Raw genomic sequence first — 13,356 nt, forward strand, 5'->3', positions numbered from 1 at the left:
GGAGCAGTAGCTCCTTTACTTACAGGGCCTTCATTTTTCTAAAGCCCTTCCACACCACTGATCTCATTTTATCCTCCCCAGGTCTCTAGGAGGCAGGGAGAGGCAGGTGTGGTTATCCCCACTTTACAGATGAGAAAACCGAGGACCAGAGAGGTTGAGGAAGCGGCATTCGTTCATTCAATCATATTTATTGAGTGCTTACTGTGTGCAAAGCACCGTACTAAGTGCTTGGGAAGGTACAATATTACAATAAACAGACACATCCCCTGCCCACAACAAGTTTACGATCTAGACGGAAATATAACGGCTTAGTGGGCAGAGCACGTCTCTGGGAGTCAGAAGGACCTGGGTTCTAATGCCAGCTCTGCCAACTGCTTGACATATGACCTTGGGCAAGTCGCTTATTTTCTCGATGCCTCAGTTCCCTCTGCTGTAAAATGCAGATACCTGTCTTCCCCCCTACTAAGACTGTGAATCCCAAGTGATACAGGGACTGTGTCCGACCTAATGAACGTGTACCTAACCCAGTGCTTAGAACGGTATTGGACACATAGTAAGCACTTGAAATGTACCGTGAAATAAAGTGACTGACCCAAGGTCACACAGCAGGCCGGGCAGAACCAAGACTAGGACCCAGGTCTCCTAGTGTCCAGCCCGCTACACTAGGCTACGATGCTTCATTCATTCATTCATTCATTCAATAGTATTTATTGAGCGCTTACTATGTGCAGAGCACTGTACTAAGCGCTTGGGATGAACAAGTCGGCAACAGATAGAGACGGTCCCTGCCGTTTGACGGGCTTACGGTCTGATCGGGGGAGATGGACAGACAAGAACGATGGCAATAAATAGAGTCGAGGGGAAGAACATCTCGTAAAAACAATGGCAACTAATGCTTCCAGAACCACTTTAAAATACAGGAAATTTAGCTCAGCCTTCGCTGTGGAAGTTTCTAGAAGAACGTTTGCTAAGCCAGAGCATTTCATTTCCAGAATTTATCATCACCTCTGACCCTCTTGTTTCGGGAGGCTACTCTGCTCAAGGCCGCTCTTCCCCCCTCTTGGATCTTAGTTAACATCACTTTTATTGACCCATAGCCTACTTAGAACCAAGGGGCAGGGCCAGTCCAAGGCCTTGGTAGGTCCTGAACACCTCCACCAGGAAGCCCTCGGGTCAAAGTCCACCCGCTCTGCACTTTCTCCAAAGTGCACGTGTCCCCTAGCTCTAGAACCCCATGGAGTTGTTTCGGCTGGAGAAGTCCCGTGGCTTAGTGGAAAGAGACTGAGCCTGGGAGTCGGAAGCCCTGCCGTACGTCTGCTGTGTGAACTTGGGCAAGTCATTCAGCTTCTCTGTGCCTCAGTCACCTCATCTGTAAAATGGGGATTAAATCCTTCTCCCCCACTACTTAGGCTGGGGGCCTCGTGTGGGACGGGGACTCTGTCCAATCTGATTAATCTGTATCTACCTCAGAGTTTAGAACAGTACACGGCACATAGTAATGGCTTAACAAGTACCGTTATTATTATCAGACAGGGAGGATGGTGGGGCGGAGGGAAGGAAAGCATGCGAGACCTCCCGAGGGCATGGCCAGTGAACCCTTTTTGGCAGTGGGTCCCGGGCAAAGACTCAGTTTACCCACTGAATATAGCAGCCCAGCCAAGGGGAGGTGGGGGTTAGGGTTAGAGGAAAGTCCTGCAGGGAAAAGAGAGCCCACCCGCCCAGGATCAACGGCCGTACCGTACCTGAGAAAGTCGGGAGCTTTGGAAATCATATCTTCAAAATCCGCGTAATTGAGTTTCCCGTCTCCATCCAGATCAGCCTCTTCGATCACCTTCTCACACACCAGCACCACCTCCTCCTCGTCCAGCTCGGACTTGGTCAGCCGGCTCAGGGTGTTCTCCAGGTCGGACTTGCAGATGAAGTTGTCGGTGTTAAAATCTACACGAGGAAGGACAGAGGTGAGCCGGAGGGGGTTTGGGAACTCTACTCCCAACGCACCATCACACACACATACGTACAAAAATGCCGGGGAGTGGAGAATTGCACAGAGCCAGGAGGTAATTTTCGGCCGGAGGAGGATGGTGGCCCGATGGGGGAGTTGGACCGAAGCTGAGAGTTAGGATTATACCCGGGGAGGATTTGCCGTTATTTTCAGCAGGAGACAGAATCTCTCTGATATACCTGGTCTGGAGAATCAGACCATGGTGTTTACTGACTGTCTCCTGTGTGCAAAGAACTGTACTAAGCACTTGGGAGAGTACTACAGAAGACACAATCACTGCCCACAAGGAGTTTACCCTACTGAATACATGGAAAGAGAGGACTGTGGGGCACAACATATTCAAAGATACTGTTGTAATGAAGGATCAGACCCTTTTTTCTGTCTCACTACTATGAAGGTGACCCGGTACAAGGGCAATTTTCTGTGGTACTTAAGCACTTACTATGTGCCAGACACTGTACTAAGCGCTGGAGTAGGTACGAGATAATCAGGTTGGACACAGTCCATGCCCCATGTGGGGCTCACAGTCTTAATTCCCATTTTACAGATGAGGTAACTGAGGCACAGAGTAGTGAAGTGACTTGCTCAAGGTCACACAGCCGACAGCAGTTTACTCTAGCATTATATCTTGGTTGCGGGCAACAGTCCCGAGAAATCACGTAGGAGTTTCGGGGAAGGATGGTTCCTCCTAAGTGCAAGAGGTTATTTGAACCTTTTTGATTGTTATTATTCAATCAATCAATCGTATCTGTGTACCGAGCACCGTACTAAGTGCCTGTAAGCTCGCTGTGGTCAGGGAACGTGTCTGTTTATTGTTAGATTGTACTTTCCCAAGCGCTTCGTACAGTTCTTGGCACAGAGGTCTTCTTCAGATGTCGTCGAGTTGTTTCCGACCCACAGCGACTCCACGGACACCCCCTCTTCGGAACGACGCTTCGTCTGTCAAAGTCGTTCTGGTATGTGCCTCCACAGAGCTTTCTTGGTAAAGATCCGGGAGTGGTTTACCGTTGCCTTCTTCTGAGCGGTAAAAACCTGAGTCTCTGCCGTTGTCTTTGATCAACATTTTGATCACTTGATCATCCACCTTTGACTCTTTCCCGTGCCACTGCTGCCCAGCACAGGTGAATCCACTTTGCACAGAATAAGCACTCAATAAATACGACTGAATGAGAGTATAATAGGGAAGAGGCAGTATGGTCTAGTGGATAAAGCACAGGCTTGGGAGTCAGAAAGACTTGGATTCTAACCCTGGACCCACTTCTTGTCTGCCGTGTGACCTTGGGCAAGTCGCTTCACTTCTCCGGGCCTCAGTTCCCTCATCTGTAAAATGGGGGTTAAGAATGTGAGCCTCATGCGGGATAAGGACTGTGTCCAACCTGATCGTGTATAATATTAATAATGTTGGTATTTGTTAGGTGCTTACTATGTGCGGAGCACTGTTCTAAGTGCTGGGGTAGATTTTTTACAGGGTAATCAGGTTGTCTCACGTGAGGCTCACAGTCTTTACCCCCATTTTACAGATGAGGTAACTGAGGCATGTATCTACTTCAGCTTTTAGGACAGTGCTTGACAAGTAGTAAGTGCTTAACAAAATACCATTTAAAAAAAAGCCCAAACAACAACAACAACAAAAAGCAGAGTTGGTAGAAATATTCCCTGCCGACAAGGATCTTAGTCTAGAGACGAGCTGTCACTCCCCTTCTTAAACATCTCCAGTGGTTGCCTATCGACCTCCGCTCCAAACAAAAACTCCTCACTCTAGGCTTCGAGGTTCTCCGTCACCTTGCCCCTTCCTACCTCTCCTCCCTTCTCTCTTTCTACCGCCCACCCCGCACGCTCCGCTCCCCCGCCGCCCACCTCCTCGCCGTCCCTCGGTCTCGCCCATCCCGCCGTCGACCCCCGGGCCACGTCCTCCCGTGGTCCCGGAACGCCCTCCCTCCTCACCTCAGACAATCTAATTCTCTTCCCCTCTTCAAATCCCTACTTAAAACTCACCTCCTCCAAGAGGCCTTCCCAGACTGAGCTCCGCTCTTTTTCCCTCTGCTCCCTCTACCCCCCTTCACCTCTCCGCAGCTAAACGCTCTTCCCCCTCTCCCTCTCTTCCTCCTCCTCTCCCGTCTCATCCCCTAAGCACTGTACTCATCCGCTCGACTGTATATAACTTTATCACTCTATTTATTTTGTTTATTTTGTTTAATGAGATGTACATCACCCTGATTCTATTTAGTTGCCATTGTTTTTATGAGATGTTCTTCCCCTTGACTCTATTTATTGCCATTGTTCTTGTCTGTCCGTCTCCCCCGATTAGACTGTAAGCCCGTCAAACGGCAGGGACCGTCTCTATCTGTTGCCGACTTGTTCATTCCAAGCGCTTAGTACAGTGCTCTGCACATAGTAAGCGCTCAATAAATACTATTGAATGAATGAATGAATGATGTACAATCTGTCAGACTGCCAGCGTCTTGAGGTTTGGCCTACACACTCAAGCTAGGGGAATCCGAGCACGGATCGAGCCTTTCACGGTAATCTGTCAGAAGGGGCAGGCGGGACTGAGGAGCGGGTCCCATTACACCCACCAACCTGTTGGGAAGTAAACCGATTTGCCTTCAACTGTCTGCCGACCAGGCACTTAGCAAATAAATACTCTTCTCCCCTTCAGAGTCTCATTAAAGGCCCATCTCCTCCAAGAGGCCTTCCCTGACTAGCCCTCATTTCCTCTTCTCCCACTCCCTTCTGCGGCACTTTTGAACTTGGATTTATTTCCTTTATTTACCCCTCCTTCAGCCCCCCGGTACTTACGGCCCAGATCTGTAATTTATTTATTTATATTAATGTCTGCCTCCCTGTCTAGACCTTAAGCTCGATGAAGACGGGGAATATATCTACCAACTCTGCGTTCAGCCCAGTGTTCAGGAACATAGTAATTGCTTAATAAATACAATTGATTGATTGATTGATGGATGGATTAACTGGACCACCAGCCTGGGGTCTGGCAGTTTCCCACCTCCCCACACAGCCCCAACTCCAGCGGACCAGCGTTCCGTTTGGCGATGCGGAAAGTATCGCTCTGTTGAACGTCACCCCTCAGCAATGAGCCCGGCTAACGCGCTGATGGGAACGCCTCACTTCAGGAGAATGTGAGGTTGGGCGACGATGTTCGAGAGACCAGATGTCCCTCTGTGAGGAGATTATCCTTTTCCTTTTTTCAACTGTGCCGGGAAGGGGTCCAAACCCCACCAGGGCCTGGCTCGTTCCAGGGAGCTCCGGCTCCCTCTTCCGGCTCCTGCCGCTCCCGACCAGGGAACGCGGCCCGTGCCCTCTCCGGTGCCCCCCAAAACGTCCCTTTCCCATCTTGAACAATCGTATTTACAGAGCGCTTACTCGGGAGAGTAGAATATAACAGAGTTGACAGACACGTTCCCCGTGCACGATGAGCTGCTCTATATTTTTGCTTTCAACTTGAAGAATCAGTTGCACGTTCCGTGTGCTGAAAACCCTCCTCCCTCCGGGTGAACTGCAGGCCCCGGTATACTGTTTGGGTTTTAACCTAATTGGCAAAGGAACGACACTAAGCGAAATCTATCAAAGGCTCCCAGGAATCTTGCTGCCCTTAGTGGATCGGGAGGTTTCCCCTCCAGTTATTTTTGCAGAATAACTCCATCGCATTCTTCTCCTTCCCACTGTGGAATGAGCCGCCGGGCCCCAATTTCCGACCCGCTTTTCCTTGCCTGAACGATTCCAAGCAATCCCCGGCGGCCCGGGGCACTTGAAAGGAGCTCGGCAGGGACGGCGAGAGGAAGTCGTTGTCTTGAGAAATCAACCACAGGTTAAACCGACTGATATTTTAACTCCAGCCGGCACTCCCCGACTTAGCTAACTGGGCAGACCATCCCTATATCTGATGGAAGCCAGGGCCTGAGCCTGGAGACAAGGCTGGGACGTCGCGTGTCCTCGGTTGGTATTTTTAAGTTACGACGGGCGGCAAAATGGCACCAACCCCTTGGACAGGGTCCCCTCTAGTGGATGAACGGCACAAACACGGGCCCCACGGTTCTCCCCGCTCCTAAGGCCAAACGAGGGCTTTCAATAATAATTTCCTTATTTAACAATAATAATGTTGGCATTTGTTAAGCGCTTACTATGTGCAGAGCACTGTTCAAAGCGCTAGGGTAGATATAGGGTCATCAGGTCGTCCCACGTGAGGCTCACAGTCTTAATCCCCATTTTCCAGAGGAGGTAACTGAGGCACAGAGAAGTGAAGTGACTTGCCCACAGTCACACAGCTGACAAGTGGCCGAGCTGGGATTCGAACCCATGACCTCTGACTCCCAAGCCCCTGCTCTTTCCACTGAGCCACGCTGCTCATTTGTTAACCGCGTACTACGTGCCAGGCACTTAGCGCAGGGGTGGATCCAAGCTAATCAGGTTGGACACGGCCTTAATCCCCATTTTCAGAGGGAACTGAGGCCCAGAGTAGTGAAGTGACTCGGCCAAGACTTCACGGCAGACAAGTCTAACACACAGTTGGCAGGGAGTTCAGTAAGAATGGACAAACTCAAACATACCGACAAGATTCTGCCTTCTACCAAAGGGATACTCCAAATGGCAGTTAATTCTGGGGGTGGTGAGGGTTTGATTTCTTACTACTACCCAGCATGCTCTCTTTGCTCCTCTAACACCAACCTACACCCTGTGCCTCGATCTCATTCATTCACTCAATAGTTAATAATAATGTTGGTATTTGTTAAGCGCTTACTATGTGCCGAGCACTGTTCGAAGCGCTGGGGTAGACACAGGGGAATCAGGTTGTCCCACGTGGGGCTCACAGTCTTAATTCCCATTTTACAGATGAGGTAACTGAGGCCCCGAGAAGTTAAGTGACTTGCCCAAAGTCACCCAGCTGCCAAGTGGCCGAGCCGGGATTCGAACCCATGACCTCTGACTCCAAAGCCCGTGCTCTTTCCACTGAGCCACGCTGCTTCATTTATAGTTATTTATTGAGCGCTTACTATGTGCAGACCACTGTACAAAGCGCTCAGGATGTACAATTGGGCAACAGATAGAGACCATCCCTGCCCAGTGACGGGCTCACAGTCTAAAGGGGGGAGACAGATGGCAAAGCAAAACAGAACGAAACGAAAACAAGACAACGTCATCGAGATAAATAGAATCAAGGAGCTATACACCTTATTAACAAAATAAATAGGGTAATAATTAATACATACAAATGAGCATCTCGTTCACGAGCATTCAGCTACGTCGCCGCCGACCCCTCGCCCAAGTCCTGCCCCTGGTCTGGACCATCCTCTCCTTTCGTATCCTCCCCGCCTTCAAGGCCTTATCAATTAAAGCGCAGCTCTTTCAAGAAGCCTTCCCCAACTAAGCCCTCATTTCTTCTCCCCCTCCCTTCTCGGCCGCCCTTGCGCCTGGACTTACAAACTTTATTGACTCACCTTCAGCCCAACGGTACTTTTGCTCATATCTGAAATTTATTGATTTTGATTAATGTCTGTATCCGCTGGTAGACTGTAAGCTTCTTTGGGGCAGGGAACATGTCTACCAATTTGGTAATATTGTACTCTCCCAAACACTCAGTACACTGCTCTGCACACAGTAAGTGCTCGATAAATACGATTGATTATTCGGCACTGGTCCTTAGGAAAATCCAGAGATACCTGATCTGAGCAACCCTCAGGGATGACCTTTACCACTACACATCTTAATGGAAGGGAGAGCGGGGACAGATAGGAGAGACAGAGAACATCTCCAGTGTGACTCTTCTACCCCTTCTTCCACACCCAGTCACCATCTTAGCATTCCTGCTAACGTGGCCAGCGGTGGCCTTGTGGCTACTGGACACCCTGACGCATGTGATGTTACAGCTGCTGGGCATGCAGTCTACTTAATAATAATAATAATGGCATCTGTTAAGCACTTAACACTTGTCCTGCCTGGGTAATGGTTTCCGAAAGAGTCATTTTACGACACTGCTTGACCGGCAGTGGCCGTCTCCGTCACGGCCACTGACCGAACGGACTGGACCCTCAGGTAGCACGTGACCCAGACCTTACCGTAGATCTTAAAGGCGTAACTCGCTTTCAGTTCCCTGGGGGCTGTTTCGCAGAGCACTGAGAACATGTCCACGAAGTCATTAAAGGTGAGGTTTCCTTCTCCATCTTCAGAGAAAGACTCTACGATTCTCTCCTTGAATGGGTTCTCCTGCAAAAGCCAATCGGAGTCATGGAAAATGATAATTTTGGTATTTGTTAAGCGCTTATTATAGGCTAAGGACTGTACTATGCTTTGGGGAAGATACAAGATAGTCGGGTCACACATGCGGCTCACGTTATAAATAGGAGGAGAATAGGTATAGATAGCTATGATTCTATTTATGATGATGATATCGACGCCAGACTACTGGTTTGGTTCGGTTTTGTTGTCTGTCTCCCCCGTTCAGACCGTGAGCCCGTCGGTGGGCAGGGATTGTCTCCAGCTGTTGCCGAATTGTCCATTCCAAGCGCTTAGTCCAGTGCTCTGCACATAGTAGGCGCTCAATAAATACGATCGAATGAAGGAATCCCCATTCTGCAGATGGGGAAACTGAGGCCCAGAGAAGCGAAGTGACTTGCCCAGGATCACCCAGCAGAAGAGTGGTGGAGCCGGGGTTAGAACCCATGACCTTCTGCCTCCCAGGCCCGTGCTCTATCCACTAGGCCACGCTGCTTCTCTGGATCCAGCTGGACCCGTGGCCACCTTAGCCGCAGTGCCTGATTTTGGGCAGACTGGCGGCAAATTGCACAATTGCCAGACACAGAAGCTCAAGGAGGGGCGCGACCGTAGCTCACGGGACAGATGGAGAAGCCACTCACCCCGAATCCCAGTGGTCATGAGCCCGCCCCTCCTTCTCTGGAGAATGTTGGCCAGGTGGACCTTTATAATCCTTCATCTGGGCCTCTCACCGAGCTTTGCCTCTTTAAGGGTGGTAGCTACAAGCCACCTCTCATTCATTCATTCAACAGTATTTATTGAGCGCTTATTATGTGCAGAGCACTGTACTAAGTGCTTGGAACGTACAAATCGGCAACAGACAGAGACGGTCCCTGCCCTTTGACGGGCTCACGGTCTAATCGGGGGAGACGGGCAGACGAGAACGATGGCAATAAATAGAGTCCAGGGGAAGAACGTAAAACACTGGCAAATAAATAGAATCAGGGTGATGTACACCTCATTAAACAAAATAAATAGGGTGATGAAGATATATACAGTTGAGCGGACGAGTACGGTGCTGAGGGGAGGGAAAGGGAGAGGGGGAGGAGGGGAGGGAAAGTGGGGAGAAGAGGGTTTAGCTGCGGAGAGGTGAAGGGGGGGTGTAGAGGGAGCAGAGGGAAAAATGGGGGGAGCTCAGTCTGGGAGGGGGGAGCTCAGTCTGGGGCTCTCTACCGTAAGCTCACTGTGGGCGGGGGACGTGTCTGTTTATTGTTGTATTGTACTCTCCCAAGCGCTTAGTGCAGTGCTTTGTACACAGTAAGCGCTCGAGAAATAGGATTGACTGAATCAACCTACACCTTCCGCTGGTCCAAATGGAAGTTGTTCTCTGACTGCCATCCTGGTACAGCAACCGTGACTCCGTTCCACCAATCGGTGGTATTGATTGAGCGCTTACTGTGGGCCGACCACTCTACTAAGTGCTTGGGAGAGGACGATACGACAGAGCTTGTAGGCACACTCCCTGCCCACAGGGATCTTCCAGTCTAGAGGGGCAGACAGACATTACAATACATTACGGCTATGGTCGTTCAGTGCCTTGCGATGAGGGTGGGGTGAATATCAAGCGCTTGAAGGGTAAAGATCCAAGTGCGTGGGAAGTCTGCAGAAGAAAAAGGGGAGAACCATCTGTTACCAGGTCAGAGGCAGGGTGTTGGGCCGGATGGACTTCTGGGGGGGTCCTGCTTTGGGGGTCAGAGTGAGGAAAAGGGGTAGTGTTAGGGTGACGGTCAGGAGGATTAGGGTTAGAATTAGAAACAACAATGTTAGTATTTGTTAAGCGCTTACTATGTGCAGAGCGCTGTTCTGAGCGCTGGGGTGGATACAGGGTCATCAGGTCGTCCCACGTGAGGCTCACTGTTACTCCCCGTTTTACAGATGAGGTAACTGTGGCACGGAGAAGTTAAATGACTTGCCCACAGTCACACAGCTGACAAATGGCAGAGCCGGCATTCGAACCCATGACCTCCGACTCCCGAGCCCGGGCTCTTTCCACTGAGCCACGCAGAAATGTGGTGTAATGGTTGGGTTTGGATTTTGACTGGGGGAGGATGAGTTTCATGATGAAGAACGGGATTAGGGTTAATTATACGGGCAGGGTTAGGGTAAATTTAGGGTTGGGATTGGGTGAGGGGTAGGGTTAGGGTTAGGGTGAGGATTGGAATGAAAAGTAGGTTTAGGGTTAGGATAAGGGCTATAAAATGGGGATTCGATCCTGTTCTCCTTCCTACTTAAGACTGTGAGCCCCATATATGACAGGGACTGTGTCGACCAAACTGACCTACACTTACCCCAGTGCTTAGAACAGTGTTTGACACGTAGTAAACGCTTCACAAATACCATTAAAAATCAATCATTCTATAATAATAATAATAATGGTACTTGATAAGTGCTTACTACGTGTCAGGCAGTGTTCTCAGCGCTGGGGTGGATACAAGATGATCAGGTCGGACATAGTCTCTGTCTCACATGAGGATCACGGTCTAAATTTATTTTTTTGCAGAGGAATCAATGAATCAATCCATTAATGGTATTTCCTGAGAATCTGCAGTGTGCAGAGCACTGTACTAAGCGCTTGGGGGAGCACAATACAACAGAGTCGGTAGACCCATTCCCTGATCCCAACGAGCTTCATAATCAATCGATGGTATTCATTGAGCAGTGACTCTGGGCAGAGCGCTGTACTAAGCACTTGGAGAGTCTAGTACAACAGAGTTGGTAGACACATTCCCTGACCACCAGGAGCTTCTGTTCTTAGGTTGCTTCAATCATTCATATTTACCGAGCGCTTACCGTGAGCAAAGCACCATATTAAGCTCTTTGGAGACTACAATATAACAACAGACACATTCCCTGCCCACGAAGAGCTTAGTCCATCAGTCAGTGGATCAGTGGTATTTACTGAGCGCTTACTGTGTGTGCAGAGCACTGTACTAAGCATGCAGGAGAGTACAACACAATATATCAGACATTCCCTGCCCGCAGCGTGCTTACAGTCTAGAGGGAATAATAATGTTGGTATTTGTTAAGCGCTTATTATGTGCAGAGCACTGTTCTAAGCGCTGGGGCAGATACAGGGTAATCAGATTGTCCCACGTGAGGCTCACAGTTAATCCCCATTTTACAGATGAGGTAACTGAGGCCCAGAGAAGTGAAGTGACTTGCCCACAGTCACACAGCTGACGAGTGGCAGAGCTGGGATTCAAACTCATGACCTCTGACTCCCAAGCCCGTGCTCTTTCCACTGAGCCACGGGGAATGTAAGCAGAAGTTCGAGAGGAGTCCGTGGCTGCCTTCTCTAGCCCGCCGGGAAGCAGCGTGGCTCACTGGAAAGAGCCTGGACTTCAGAGTCGGAGGTCATGGGTTCGACTCCCGGCTCCGCCACTTGTCAGCTGTGTGACTACGGGCAAGTCACTTAACTTCTCTGTGCCTCAGTTACCTCATCTGTAAAATGGGGATTAACTGGGAGCCTCACGTGGGACAACCTGATCACCCAGTATCTCCCCCAGCGCTTAGAACAGTGCTCGGCACATAGTAAGCCCTTAACAAATACCAACATTATTAAGAGACAGCACGAATGACTCCGGTCAGACCATTAACATTAGAATCAGTTCCCTCACACAAGTTCTCAGCCCTGAAGTCTCGGAGTCGAGGCTCGTCGGTGGTGTTTAATGAGTGCTTACTGTGTGCAGAGCACTGAGAGTCCAGTGGGGTTGGCAGACAAGATCCCCACCCACAAGGACGTCGCAGTCCAGCGGGGAAGACGGACATTTAATCTGCAGGATGTGACGGGAGGCTCCATCGTCATTAGAGCCCGGGTGGAGAATGCTGACTGAACCGATAGGCAGTCCATTTTCACAAGCCTGATACGTCGCGAACGGAGTCTTTGAAAAGCCCTTTTGCATCGCTGCAGAGGAGAAATGATTAGGGAGAGGAAGGGCAATGGCAGAAGGTAAGTTCCACTTAGAACCTGGCTCATTTTTTTAATGGCCCTCGGCAGTACTGAGCCCTGAGGTAGATCCAAGCTAATCAGGTTGGACACAGTCCATGCTTCACATGGGGTTCACCGTCTTAATCTCCATTTTACAGATGAGGTAACTGAGGCCCAGAGAAGTGAAGTGACTTGCTTAAGGTCATACTGCAGATAAACGGTGGAGTTGGGATTAGAACCCAGGTCCTCTGACTCCCAGCAGGGCCCATGCTCTTTTCATTCATTAGGCCACACTGCTTCTCATTCAGCCATGTTTTCTGCCAGGAGACTAGAAGGTGAGATCTGCCTTATTGCTCCAAGAAGTTCTGTACCCAAACATTCATTCATTCATTCATTCATTCAATAGTATTTATTGAGCGGTTACTTTGTGCAGAGCACTGTACAAAGCGCTTGGAATGTACAAATGGGTAACAGATAGAGACAGTCCCTGCCCTTTGCCGGGCTTACGGTCTAAGCGGGGGAGACGGACAGACGAGAACGATAGCAATAAATAGAATCAAAACATCCCTCTGAGACCTTTGAAGCTGTTCATCTTCAGGCTAACGCTCAACGTGCATCCCGTGAACTCATTGCAAGTATGAATATGAAGCTCTCCAGGCACAAATAAGTAAAGCAATTACAAAAATGATTGGTTTCAACTGTCACCCCAGAGAGGTGCCCAACTGAGGGCCAGGCTGCAGGACACTCAGGCTGAGGGAGGTGGGGAAAGTACCGATATAATAATTATTTCAATTATTATTATTGTATTTTTAAGCGCTTACTAGGTGCCAGGAACCGCTCTAAGCACTAGGGTAGGGTAGAGTTGGGAATCCCAACTCTGGCACTTAGCTGTGTGACTGTGAGCAAGTCACTTCACTTCTCTGGTCCTCAGTTCCCTCATCTGTAAAATGGGGATGAAGACTGTGAGCCTCACGTGGGACAACCTGATTATCCTGTATCTACCCCAGCGCTTAGAACAGTGCTCTGCACATAGTAAGTGCTTAACAGATACCAACGTTATTAGGGTAGACACAAGAGAATCGGGTTGGACACAGTCCCTGCCCCACACAGGGCTCTCAATCTTAATCCGCATTTTACAGATGAGGGAAGTGAGGCACAT

General features: G+C 49.6%; 1 protein-coding gene across 1 annotated transcript in view; it reads right to left on the reverse strand.

Annotated features, from left to right (window-relative positions):
• Positions 1 to 13,356, reverse strand: part of CIB2 (calcium and integrin binding family member 2) — a 46,098-nt gene that overhangs the window by 1,263 nt on the left and 31,479 nt on the right. The window contains exons 4-5 of the mRNA XM_029064585.2: positions 8,074 to 8,221; positions 1,743 to 1,938 (exon numbers count right to left, since the gene is read on the reverse strand). Of these exons, the coding sequence (XP_028920418.1) occupies positions 1,743 to 1,938; positions 8,074 to 8,221 (344 nt within the window). The remainder of the gene's footprint in view (positions 1 to 1,742; positions 1,939 to 8,073; positions 8,222 to 13,356) is intronic.

This window comes from Ornithorhynchus anatinus, chromosome 5 (assembly GCF_004115215.2).
Source record: "Ornithorhynchus anatinus isolate Pmale09 chromosome 5, mOrnAna1.pri.v4, whole genome shotgun sequence".
In the NCBI taxonomy this organism is placed as follows: domain Eukaryota; kingdom Metazoa; phylum Chordata; class Mammalia; order Monotremata; family Ornithorhynchidae; genus Ornithorhynchus; species Ornithorhynchus anatinus.